At 34.3% G+C, this 14,290-nt stretch overlaps 1 protein-coding gene across 3 annotated transcripts in view; it reads right to left on the bottom strand.

The window, feature by feature from the left end:
• Positions 1 to 2,871: 2,871 nt before the first annotated feature.
• The window catches only part of TXNL1 (thioredoxin like 1), a 28,785-nt gene continuing 17,366 nt past the window's right edge, over positions 2,872 to 14,290 (bottom strand). Inside the window, exons 5-9 of one of the 3 annotated variants that reach the window (XM_080683396.1) lie at positions 13,739 to 13,808; positions 12,327 to 12,499; positions 10,467 to 10,571; positions 6,444 to 6,486; positions 4,480 to 4,710 (exon numbers count right to left, since the gene is read on the bottom strand). In XM_080683396.1, the coding sequence (XP_080539522.1) occupies positions 6,448 to 6,486; positions 10,467 to 10,571; positions 12,327 to 12,499; positions 13,739 to 13,808 (387 nt within the window). In that variant the 3' untranslated portion in view covers positions 4,480 to 4,710; positions 6,444 to 6,447. Of the gene's footprint in view, positions 4,711 to 6,443; positions 6,487 to 6,519; positions 7,403 to 10,466; positions 10,572 to 12,326; positions 12,500 to 13,738; positions 13,809 to 14,290 lie in introns of those variants that run through there. The other 2 variants (XM_080683397.1, XM_080683398.1) reach the window with 2 other exon arrangements.

Below are 14,290 nucleotides of genomic sequence, written 5' to 3'. Positions count from 1 at the left end.
TTAAACTCTGCTTTCCAGGCCTTTCTTCTGCTAATTCCTTAATATTTATTAGTATTCCCTATTATGTGTGTCTTAGTCCCCCCCACCTTTATATTCTCACCTATTTCGACTTTTATCTCCTAAATGGCTCCTGGTTCCCCACTTCTAGCCCTAAGCTCTAAAATTACATTCTAGACATTTCCATCTGAAAGCCAAGCATTTCAGATACATTGTTCAAAGAAATGTATCCAAAACCGGTCAACTTCTCCTCCTAATGTACTGCTTTTCCTAAGAAGGGTTTCACATGCAATGGTGAAACCCTTGAGCAATTAGATTCTCCTCCCATAAGCTAAGGAAAGGCTGATTATCTTTCTCATGGCAAGAGGATCTTCATGATATGGTTTCTACTTCCCCTGCCAGTTTGTCTCCCCCCAACTCCCACCCCCGCCATCTGAGAAATCTCTTCAATTCTCATTCTATGTACATACCATGCACTTTTCCTTTACTACTGCTAAATTCTCTTCCTTACCTTGCTCAACTGCAAAATCCTACACTCTCAGACTTAAGTAAGCATCTCCGCTTGGAACCTGAAAATGTGTTCAATATTGTGTTTACTGATGATGAAAATCCAAGTACTGCTCATAAACTGGTAGAGCAAATAAGATTACAAATAGCCCTAGCAGGTTTGCCTCGGATAGATCGTCGGCCTACGGACTGAAGGGTCCCGGATTCAATTCCATTTAAGGGGACATGCCTGGGTTGCCAGCTCAATCCCCAGTAGGGGGCGTGCAGGAGGCAGCCAATCAATGATTCTCTCTCATCATTGATGTTTCTCTCTCTCCCTTTCCCTTCCTTTCTGAAATCAAATTTAAAAAACTAGAAATAATTACAATGTAGTTTGCTAAGTACCAGAATGAAATAACCACAGCGCGCTATGGCAACAGAGAAGGCAGACACGATCATTATGCCTTATCTTTACCAGTTTTGCTTGGATTGAACTTTGTATATATGTAGGTATTTGTCAGGTGGATAAGGTAGGTGGGAGGAAGGTATCAAGTTACCAGGGTACGTTCTGGCAACAGCTAGTACAGTGCAGCACGTAAGGGAAATGCAGAGGGAGGGATCAGATTATGAAGACCCAGAAAAAGAAAAAGAACTAGGAGCCATGGAGGACACATTAGAGACCAGGTGAGAGGGAATGAGACAATTAGGAGGCTACTGCATTATACTACACAACAAATGATAGACTAAAAAACAGTGGCAGTGAGATGGGGCAGCAGGGTACAGAGGGAAAGTACGTATCCTTGTTTTAAACACAAAGTTATGCACACTTAATCTTCACAAGCCTAAGAGGTATGTTCCTAATTTGACCAAGAAACTCAAGCTTCTAAGAATGTCACTTGCTCAAAGTGACACAGCTTCCAAGTAGAAACAGAGATTCAAACTTAAAAGATCCTACTACTAAGTAGCATAATTTAAATAAAACTTCTCATAGAGCATAGCAAGTGTAGAGGAAGGAGAAATGTTCTAGCAGGTTTAGGGTTACATATAAGATTTTAATATTATTGCAAGCTGTGTAGTTTTAGTTGCAAATCCAAATTTTAAGTTATTTTAGGGGCATAATTTACACGTTCTCCAATTAATAATTTTGCATGGGCCATAAAGTTTAAATGTAATATTATTAGCCTGTAATATCTCCACTCTGCCCACTTATTCTTATATTGCTGGGCATTATTTTTTTAGAAAGTATTGACCTAAAAATAAAACCCGATGTGAAAATATGCTTAAAATGACATCCATGTATTTCCTTATGCAAGTGACTTAATTGGGGAAATATTTAATATCTTAAAATTCACTTACCTAAGAAACATGCTATATGTATAGTCTAAAACATAAGCTGTTTGGAAAACTTGATAAAATGCAGCATAACACCTCTAATAATGAAGTATTAAAGCTGTGTGAACACACATTTTTCCAAGTTTTCCTTTAAAAGGCATTCAATGAATTTTATTGGTAGTTTTCTTTAAAAAAAATTTGTCTAAGGTTAGAAATGACCAATTCCAGAAGAAATGTATACCTTCACAAAACTTGGTCCATCAAACTGAACTATATAAATACAAGCAATGTGGGTAAGCCCTAAATTTATTTCATTCTTTAAAACTTAACAGAGGATAGGGTGTAAGTTGACTAATTTTCTAAGCTCCAATGTTTTAGTCTTACTCCAGTATTAAGATTTGACATTAAGAAGAACATGGGGAGATCTAATCTTTTTTAGGTAAAAAAGCCCGTCAAGTGTATTAAAGGCAGCCATACATAAAATGCTGAGGTGTACAGTAACAGCATACCTATAAATGCTGCAAAGTATTAGTATACATCCTCAAGCCTTGAGACAAAGATGGCAGATAGGTTTCAAGTCACATGTCAACTCCAACAAATTAAGTGGCCACCTCCATGACCCTGGGGGACAATTTGGGCAAAATGAATCATAAATACCTGCCAAGGGCATGAGAGTGTGGCAGCCTGTGTGCTACTCTTGCCGTCAGCTTCTTGCCGGCAAAGACTCTGTACTGAAATAGTTCTTTTCCTATTATGGACAGGATATTTCATTATTGCTTCATTATCAGATAATGCATCCTGATGTGAAATAACAAAATATGCAAAATCAAGGGAAAAGTTTTGAGAATTTTTTTTGCCCAAGTCTAACAAAACAAACAATAACTCTATTAGTTTTCTATAAAACATCTAATGGATAGCTTCAGTTAAAATAACTAGGGTTACATTTTTCAAATGCTCTTATTCATCTGGAAAATTCAGTGTAATATATGTTGTATCTATGTGTATGTGTATAATACACACATACTATTGTAGGAGAAAACATCAGCATTTCAGCTTGGTAATTTAAATAATGTCAACTATGCATGTTTATTTGTAAAACTTCCCATAGTGAAACATGTTACAGTTACCTATAAACATTCATTTTTCCCTATTTACAATTTGAATTATGGAATGGTTGTATAATGCAACCAATTGAGTTATAGAAGTCACATAAACAATATAAATCTGATGCCCAATCCTTTACAAATATGAAATTACTTTCATTGGGTTTTCAAATTGGCAAGTATAAATAGAGGTCAGCAATACTTCAGATAGGCACTTTAACAATTATTCAAACAGATGAAATGTACAAAGGGTAGAACAAATCTCAATATTAATCTAATCCTTAATTTCAGATGTGATTAATCTGAGATAGTTTTATTTCTTGCCCTTCTGCCTTCACTTGACCCAAGGCAAGATAAAAATGAAATACATAGATACTAGTATAGACATTAGCAGACCAGTTAATATGCTTACATTAGAAGGAACTAAACATTATCTAATGGCCCTGGAGTTTCAGAAAGTGACTATTTTAACATAAAAACTGATACATACTTCTTTTCAGAAACGTGTATAAACACATTGGTCTCACAAAGACAAAAATGGTATCTCTACCATATTCCTAGACAAAAATGTCTTCAAATGTACTATTTAATTAATTGAATGAAAACTATTAGTGTGGCTCAGTAGTTGAGCATCAGCCCATGCACTGAGAGGTGGCTGGTTCGGTTCTCAGTCAAGGCACGTGCCTTGCAGGCTCGATCCACAGTATGGGGTGTGGGGGAGACAACTGATCAGTATCTCTCTCATCATCAATGTTTCTATCTTTCTCCCTCTCCCTTCCTCTCTCTGAAATCACTAAAAACAAAAATTTTTTAAAAACTATTAGTCTTAGATACTCTTCAAACACTGAATTTTTTAAATAGAGAAATTGAAATATTATTTTAATTTTAAAAATAGAGGAATTGAAAAATTAGATTTAGCAAAACTTTAAGGTTTAAAAAAGTAATAAGGAACAGATGTTTTGTTTTGCCAGCCTTTTGTGAAAGACCTTTTAAACATATACCTTTGGCCAACTCATTTTCAACCTTAAACCAAGTCTTCTGAATATTTACACTGTATCTTTTGGTAGTTAAAATAATACTTGATTAGAAGGTAATAATTCATGCTGCTTCATGAATTCTGAGTTCTGTATTTTCTCTACTGCCAAATTACAACATACCTCTATTAGTAAAGAAAAAGTTTACCCAGGAAGGGTTAAAATATGAGGTTTTACTAACTAAAAATTTTAGGTGAGAACAGTTAAATCTCATTAAACTTGTTTTATTTCTGGTATTTTATAATTTGAGTAATTTCTATAACCCAGGTACCCAAATGTAATTTAATAAACATGAGTTTTTACTCATTTGAACATGGTTAGCTATTTCAAGTGCATTTATCAAAATCACCTGCTGTGTATGTCTATACATGAGGGCACACATACTTAATTTCCCAAAAGAGTTGTGCTCCTTTAAAAGGAGAAACTGGCTTTATGCTACCTGACACTTAAGTCTCTTCTAAAATCCAAAGTCAGCCAATTTTCAAGTAAGTGGAAAGTGAAAATACTTATTTAGAATGACAAAAATTAAGCTTGGCAAAAGTAGTGACTTTTATTTACAATTGCATGTATCAAGATTACAATAGAAACACTAGTGATATCATCGGAACAAAAGCAATGATTTATTGGTAATGGCAATGAATGGAATAGTGACAGCCTGGCGAGAATCAAGCAGTCATCCAGGAGCTGTAGGTCTGATTGCAATGTGGTCTTCCCGTGTCTTTTGTATCTTAGTGACTTTCGCCTTTTTTGCCAACTACCTAGAAAAATAAAAATAACTTTATATGTACATTTTATTTAGAAACGTGGGTTATTTTCAAAATAATATTAAAAAACAATATTAACTGGTAATCATTTCTAAAACCGGGTATTAGTTTTTATCCCTGCATTTTTTTTGGCATGCAATATATTTCTATTTTTGAAACACACTGTGACCCTCATTCCCTTCCAGCCTCAAGGAATTAAAAATAAACTACATGCAGGCTATTTTTGGTTTCCAACACCGTTTTAAGAAAATGTAATGCAATTTTTCAAAACAAGGTTGACAGTTTAGAGAAGTTAATAAATTAAAAGAATGCTATATGAGTGAAACATATTTGGCATACTATTTTTAGACAATTAGAAATCAAACACAAATAATCTAGAATTTAAAGAGTATGCTAAACTTGTCTTCACATCCAAGATGACAGATTTCTAGACATTTCTCTCAATATGTAGACATATAATAAAACACTAAAAATGACTAATTTTGCCTAGTTTCTATTTTTCAGACACCCTGGGTGGCAAGAAAAAAAGAAACCCTGGCGGCTATAAATGTACTATAAAAAAATGTAAAGAATAGCTTGGTTGGTGTGGCTCAGTGGTTGATCATCAACGTATAACCCAGGAGGTTGAGTTTGATTCCCAATGAGGGCATATGCCCGAGTTGCAAGCTTGATCTCCAGTAGGGGATGTGCAGGAGGCAGCCGATCAATGATTCTCTCTCATCATTGATGTTTCTGTCTCTCTCTCTCTCCCTATCCCTTCCTCTCTGAAATCAATAAAATACATATTTTTAAATGTACAGAATAAATCTTGTTTCTACCAATGATTAGAAAAATTGTCTATTAGAGAGGTGTTTAAATGTTCTAGTTGCTATAAATGTGGCAGCATAAAAATACAAAGAATAAACTTGTTTTCTACCAACAGTTCTATTTTTCTTTGTAGTTTTCGTTTTGTTTTTTTCTTCTTATAACTACCAACAGTTCTAGAAAACAAATTCTCCGTGGGGAAGTTCTAAAACTATGTTCTAACTGAATAATATACTTCAAACCTAGTTTACCATTAAATAATGTATTTTTATAGTAGAAATACCTCTAAAGAAATCTACTTGCAAGCTATTAAATATGTATTTTTATACAAAATATTTCTATATACATTTGTAAAAGTAAATTCCATATTTAAATTGACTCTCTTTCAAATGGCAGTATCTGAATCAAGGAAAACTCAAAAAGTTCTTCAATACATGTCTGGTCTAAAAATAAAACATGGCTGAGTCAATGTCTTTCATGAGAAAAGACTATAAAACCCCTTCCACTGAATATCTAATCACTTAATGCTAAACTGCTGTTTTCCCCACCTCAAGTAAAATTACTTTTATCACTTGAAAGAAATTCCTCTCTGATCCAAGGAAACAATGTGTTAGCAAGTCCAAAAAGCCAGACAGATGCTAAAGAGATAGTTTCAGAAAAGAATATATAGATGGGAGTAAGGAATTCAGGTGTAAGAGCCAAGAAGAGACTTCTTAAAAAGGAAGAGGAGATGGAACTATTTGTATCACAAATGAATTCAAGCAGATAGACACTGAAAGCATTATTGATCACTGTTATCACTTGGGAACAAACACAACACAGAGCTATTAAATTAAGCAAAAATCAAAAAAAAAACCAGAAAGAACTAATATTAAAAATTAACATTTTAGCAGATGTGATACAGAAGACACAAATCTGCATACTGTTTCACAGGTTGATAGCTCTCAACTTGCCAATGTGTATTCTCTGGAAAAAAAAAGAAATGTAACATTCCAATATGGATTTTCTTACCCAAATGTAAAGCTCTTTTATTTCTTTTTCAGTCTTTATATTAACACCACAGAAACAAAAGTCTAGGTACATCAAAATTAGGTATCCATAGTATTTATTCAGTTAGAGTCCAGTTTTCTTCCATATTAATATTTTAAACCAGCCTAATATTTAGTCCATAAGTCTTTCAACGGCCTTCAGTTTGCTTGGGCAGGCAAAGCATAGGATACACCCACAATTAATAAGCAAAATGACTTCTGGGCCACAATTCCAATGAGAAAAAGAAGAAGAAACCCGTATCTCTTAACTACAGCCTAATCAATATATTGCACTAGTGCTCATATAAAAGAATTTGATGAAACTGTTTATATTTGGTTTCCAAAATGATTTTATAGTTACTAAAAAATAAAATTTAAACTTCAGATTGGATTAAAACAGTATCCAACAACTAGTTAAATTTGAAACTACAACAATGTATATTTTATTGCAATATTATTTCACAAAGATAGTACAAAATTAAATATGAGACGGGAGAATGGAAAACAACAAAAATTCGGGGGAACAACACAGTATGGTAATAAAATGGAAGCACCTAGTTGCAAGCCCAAAACCAAAACCAAAACAAAATGAAAAGGCAGTGGAGAAAAATAACTAGAATGAGATTTGAGGAACAAGATAGCTGAGGAAATCTAGGTAACAGTAAGGCTGATCCAGATGACAGAAGCTGTAGACATCCTGCACCAATAATGATGAGAACATGGGAAGGGTGAGAGCAGACAGGTGCAAGATGAGCAGAGAAGCAAGGAGGGGAGTGGAGTGAGATAAGGTCAACCTTTATATTCATTTTTTAAAAATCTTCTGGTTTTAGTTCATTTGAGTTGCATTAAAAAAGCTGAAAAATAAACAGACAGAAAAGTTACAAAAATAGCTGATATGGTGAATGGCCAGTTTAGAAAAGTCTATTTTTATAATGGGGATAGAAAACCTGCTCTACTTTTTGCATGCACCTCAATCCCTAAGAAGCACAAGCCCCTTCAATTTTGCTCATTTCTGTACTTATGTCTTATTACTTTTGTATTAAAATAAAGCAATCGGTGTAAAGAGCATATTTTATCAAATAAAACATCTACTTCCAATTAGGATGGCAAGCTTTTCATGCTGCAACACACAGAACCCATTTACAACAGCAAACAGCATAAGTGTATGTTATAATCTGTGCACAATGCCTGTAAGAGCCAAAAACAGATAAATGGAAGGTGTGTTCAAGTCTACCAAATCTTAAAGGTATAACCTCATGAAGTCATAATAGCATGCAAGGTGGTCTAAGATTTCTACCCACATCTAAGGTTCATTAGCGTTCTTAGCTTCTGTCATCTTAGTGACTGACCATAGGGAGAAGGTCAATGACATTCTGAAAACTAAAATTATCTAGGATCAACTCATACAACATAAAAATGTAAATTGAAAATGCTAAATAATTTTATTTTATCATGCACTAAACCATTTTATATCATTCTTTCCTACACAGAGGTATCAAAATTTTCTTCTCTGTGCTGATAAAATATGTACCAGATCTATTTTGAAATTTTAAATTCTAATTATTATGCATAATCCCTTTAAAATCCAGACTGACTAAATAAGGGAATGAAGGGCCATACGTGACTGGTCCTAGAATGAATCCTGCTCCTTCCCACTTTGATGCCAAGCTCCTATTTTTCATTCTACCTCGAGTGCCCACTGCTGTTTTCTCCTCCATCCATTTCTACTACTAAAGTTTAATCAAGGCCCTCTTCCTTCACAAAATACTCTCATCCTCTTCCAGCAACCGTTGTGAAGTCTAAGGATACTCCGAGGAGGAAGAGAGCCTTGAGCTAAGCTTTGAGTCGTTTGATTGACTTTCCAGGTGTTATATAAATTTGCTCTAGACAGGGATCGTGACTGTACCTAGCACAGTACTACAAAAACAACAAATACCATACCACATGTCAATTATCTCCCACACTAGAAACCAAAATAATTTTTAATAGGCAACTCTATACAAGGACCAAACTGGCCAATTTCAGTTACACAGACATTAATTCTATTGTAATTTTCCTACACTGAAGTTGTTGACTTACCATAATATATTTTTGAAAAAATAAAATTAGCTTACTTTTGAGAAATAACCCTACAGAACAATAACTACACAAGCAAAACAAATCTCACTCAGAAATTATTAAAAGGAAACGTAATGTAATATTAATATATGTAAGAAAACCATTCAACCAATTAAAATGTATTAAACATTAAAGGCCAGAGTGAAATAAGTCCAGAACACCAAGAAGGAAGTCCATTCATTATAGTAATAAATTATTCTCACAGCAGTTCTCAGAGTGGTCCAGGCTGGAGGTTCCTGAGACCCTCTCGGGGAGTCTTCAAGCTAAAAACTATTTTCATTGCTACATTGGTATCTGCATTTTTAACTCTCATTGTTTCACAAGTGTACAATGGAGTTCCCAAGAGGCTACATAACCTGTGATAGCAAAAGTGAGTGAATGCAGAAACAGATGAGAGAATTCTACCAACCTAAAAGTAAAGAAATTTATAAAAGTGAAAAGAATACTCTTCCTCTAAGCTGGTTTTGTTTTGGAAAATATATACTTCGATTTTAAAATATTATTTGTGCTAATGTACAATGAATTTATTATTTGTAAATATTTTTTAAATTTCTCAGTTTTAATTTCTTAAATGGTAACTATTAGATAAGTATAGCACACAGAAGCAAAAAGTCTTATTGGTCCTCAAGAATATTTAATAGCTTAAAAGGGCCCTTGAGTCCAAAAAGTTTGAGAACTACTTCTCAATAATAATTTTAAATAAGGTAAAAAGGTATTTAGTTAAATGAACACATAGCCAAATTATAAAACAAACACAAATACTCTCAAGAATAGTCCACCACTGTTGTTACCACAAAAGGTAGTCTGGTAGTCAAAAACAGAAAAACTAGTCTAAATGGAGATGTTAAAAACAAAGAGGTAGAGACAGATTCTTAGGTGGACAATTGATAACGCACATTAGAAAAACTAATCAATGGCAGGCTAATAAGAAGATAGATAAGATAAAGTAGTGGTTACTGAGAGAAAAAACGAACTCCAATAGCATAAGCTAAGGTGAGAAGCAGGAAACCATAGCTGAATTAATAGTAAGGGAAAATAAGAAGACAGAGTAATAGATCTTATGAAAATATTAAGCTAAAAAGAAACTACATAAGAAACAGTTAAAGCTAAATCCAATGGCATTTAATTCAAACAGGCAAAGTAACAAAGCAGGCAGCCAAAATGTCTTTGATGCTCACACATTTTCCCAGTATAGCACACTTCATATCATAAATATGTAGATGTTTAATCTCTGCTTCTTCTGACCTGCCATTATACATGCCAAACATTTAATATGACAGATCTAAGTACATGATTGTTCATACAGCTCCCAAAAGTTAATTATACTGTGAGACAGGAAGATTACACTTGTAAAATGACCGGTTAAACTATCTATTGTCAAAGTTATAAATTTTGTAAAAGCAGCTAACATTTTATAAGGGCATCCAATGTTGGGCAATTTTATGAAATTTTCTGTAAATGAATTAAAATTAGATCTGTGGATACCATAAAAAAAAAGAATAAAAGTTTTCAGGATGTTCTACCGCTCCAATGTCCCCAAAACAGGGGTCAAACTGTTAGGCTGGGTGCCTCTTCCTCTAAGCATTGGCAACCCTAGAAAAACTCTTCCTCTTTTATAAGCATCTCAAGTTCCAGACTGCCTGCCAGATGCAGCCACCAGGAATACTACGATAACTACATCTCCTATGCTTCTGCACATTTAATCTGTGCATAGCACCTGTGTTCTGTACTGATAAAACTCTTGGTGGCAGTTCTTTAACACTGTATTTTTACTTCCCCTAAATATTTCAACAAACTTACTCGTTTGAAGTCATTCATATTTGTTGCCTGGACTGGAGTACCAATGAAAGTAAAATATGAAATTCTTGTTGTTTCTTCTTCACCTTGATTGGACTGAACAAATATCTACCAAAAAATAATAATATTAATTTTTACAGTAATGCCTGCAATCCTTTCTTTCATAAAAATGCCTCAGTTTCATCAATTTCCTTAGATTACTAACAAATTTACCTTCCACTCTTTGTAAGGATTAATCCAAATTACATTTAGACTAGTACTCCTACAGGACCATTAATTCTGCTGTTTGCCCAGCTATTCTCATCTATTCCAGGAATGTCATGGCAAGACACCCACATATATTAGTTCTTGATAATTTAGTGTGATGGCATGGAGGGGTCAAAATTAAAGCCTTCATAAAGAATGCTGAAAGACTATGAAATTCACAATTACAATTGGCAGAGTGCTGTTGAAATTTTATAAAAAATTATAATAGTTCACTAAGGAATATTTCTGCAGTTATAGTCTTTCTGATATTCATTAATTCAATTTTCTAGACTATTACAAGAAAAAACCTGTATTGGAAATCATCAGTCAGGCTTTATTGTTTGTATAGGCAACCACATTTTCATATCAAACTGAGCTGATCAATGAAAACCCCAAGTCTATAATTAGTAGACTATTAAATCAGCTCTCCATTTATTTATTTATAATGCTCTTTGAATCTAGGCACAAATGTTTTTATATTTATTGCTTTTAAAATTCATCTAGACTTTGATTAGACTTTCTGATCAAAACTGTCATTTCAATTTCAATTTTATCAAAAAAAGTGACAGACATGCTTTCTGTGTCTTAACTGAAATTCTGGTTGAGATAGGACACAGTACATAAAGACTTGAGCCCATCACGAGATAACTGTGTTCATGATTCTAATAACAGAGGAGAAAGCATCGGGATCTCTGCGTTGAAAGGGCTTTCCCAATAAACAGCTGCCTTCCTCTCATCACTATATAAAGCAAAAGGTGTTATCATGAACACGTTATAGCATTCTTCTAACTTCCCAAAATGAGAATTGTTCCACTAAAACAAAGAAATCACATTAGTTTGGCATGACCTGTTCTCAGTGACTGTGCTGATTCCCACTTCTCTAAGTGTTCTACTCTAATCCTCCATCCTCTCCTCTGAAGGACAGAGCTGGGGTGGAGAGCATGTGCTGGGTTTTAATACCCAAATTCACAAAGGAGTTAATAACTGCTAACAAACAGCATACTTTTTCAATACAAATTAACATAAAATTATATTTTTAAAGTCACTTTTGCTGAGATCATGATCACTACATTATTAAAAACTCAGTGTTCTAGAAAAGTACACTAAATTTTACAAATGCATCACTCATTACCAGGTATGAATAATAAAGCACAAATATACTCAGTTAAATATAAATGTTATAGGATAAACATTTAATAACAGCTGCCAAATATGTATCAGATAAGTAAACTGACAATCCACAAAGTTTAAAAATATCAACCTGTCCTTTCCTTAGGACACACAGATAAATTAAGGAGAAAATTTAAGCCCTGGCCAGTTTGGCTCAGTGGATAGAGCGTCCGCCTGCAGACTGAAGGGTCCCAGGTTCGATTCCGGTCAAGGGTACATGCCCAGGTTGTGGGCTCGATCCCCAGTGGGGGGCGTGCAGGAGGCAGCCGGTCAACGATCCTCTCACAACATTGATGTTTCTATCTCTCTCTCCCTCTCTCTCCCTCTCTGAAATCAATAAAAATATATTTTAAAAAAAGAAAATTTAATTAGCTCAGTTTTACTCATTTCAAACCAAGTAGACAAATAACTACTTAAAGGATCATATCTTAATGAAATACTACTTACAGTTACACTGTTAACATTCTGAAACTTAACATAGCGAAGTGGGACAATGCCATCTTCTTTAATATCATCCTCTGTAAGTTCCAGAGCTTGAGTTGGTTCACTTCTTTCTGCTTCTTCAAAATCCATAGATCGGGGTAGATTGATAAAAATTTTCACGTATTTAGGACCTTGACCTATAAAATGGTAGAACAAAATGCTAAAAATCAAACATATATTTTCTTCCCTTTATTATTACATTCATACTATAAAGACACACAAACAAACATATGCACGTATCTACATACATCTTTAGGAATTCTAAGAAAGTCGGACTATTTTCATAGCCATTTCTTGGCCTGCTAGCACTAGACTCTATGAATTCTAGATCCAAACACATAAATATATATGTACCCACATACACACAGTTCTTGCCCTCAACTACAAAAGATGTACTATGTAGATGTAATACTACTAGTGAGGAGGTATAGGGAAAGTAGCAATGGAGTCGGACAGTATATGCAGGTTACAAGTTTCATAAAAGAAAGAACATTTGATCGGGTCTTAGTTGCCAACAATTGGTACATTTTGTTAAGAGGAAAGCTTTAGTGACAGGATTAGTCAAAAGGAGGTTAATTATATATATATATAAATTGCCAAATTTCATCTTGGGAATTAGGATGTGCTCAGTGGTACAATTACATTCATAGAGTGTCTTAGTCCCTTTAACTTCAAGGTACAATTTAAACCCATATTTTCTAGCTGATTAAAGAATCTTAAAATATTAACATTGCTTAAATACTCATTTCTACAGCATTTGCTTTTACAAATACTTTGGATTTTTAGAATAAAGACACAGTTGCATTAATAAAAATTAAATCTACTCTCTCCTCCCTCCCCCGACTCCAGCCCACCCCAACAACAACAAAACTTCTACAGACACAGGAAAAGAAGGAAAGAAGGGTGGGAAGAGTGAATAAGGAAAGTTCTTTATTTAATACAAATAGAAATGCCTATTCTGTGCAATCATATTTACAGCATCATATCTATAAACAATATGAATCTATTAATAGGGCACAAATAGGACAATCTTGAACCTTAGTTTTATCATCTGTAATAGGAGTTTGAAAGAAATAAATTATACCCAATTTTGATCGTTAACAATGACTGCTTCAAACCTAGAGTTTTAGAATCATAGTTGGAAGAAAGGGTTCACTTGCTTTCAGATAAAGAGGAAACTTAAATTCTAAAATTAAAAATTTTAGAAATAAATCTCACATTATCTGCCCATTCATTTATATCCTTGCTTGGTTCCAAAAACAATTTCACTCTTTCCCAAACAAGGAATAGCTACATTTATTAAAAAAGTAGAGGTAGACCTTCTAACAGGTCTACAGATCAGAAAGTCATTTTAGAGAAAAACTGTCATTACTTACCATTATCTGGCCCTTGAAATTTCATTGAATAAAGCTTCACAGGTTGATTAAATGCCACAGTAATAAGCAGCTGTGAAGAAAATAATTGTTTAACTTTCAAAGGGCTCTTGAACACCTTGAACATACACAACAGCTAAGTGGAATTAATTCAGAGGCAAAATTTTTTAAATTTATCTAATAAAACTAATGTAATAAGTAAAATCAGTAAGTTGAAAGTAACTTGATTAGACTGACATCTGAAAAATACAATTATCTATTATTCATATAAGAGAATGACAACAAGTTTAATTGAATAATCTTATATATATGTATAAAAAAATAGAGAAATATGCTAATTAACCGGGACGCCATAACGGGTCGACTGGACAGGAGGAGGTTGCACACGCAGCGTCGGGGGTGCGGTGGCAGGGGCCTCCACGTGCCTGCGCTGGGAGAGGGCCTGATCAGCAGCGGCCACGGCTGCTTCAAAGGCCAGAGAGGGAGGCAGGGCCGGACCGGCAGCGGCCACGGCTGTTGTGGGGCCCAGGGAGCGAGGCAGGGTAGTGCCACGAG

Source organism: Plecotus auritus (assembly GCF_963455305.1).
Source record: "Plecotus auritus genome assembly, chromosome: 8".
In the NCBI taxonomy this organism is placed as follows: Eukaryota; Metazoa; Chordata; class Mammalia; order Chiroptera; family Vespertilionidae; genus Plecotus; species Plecotus auritus.
Note: the sequence above shows the minus strand (reverse complement) of the source record. Positions and strands in the feature narration are given on the sequence as shown.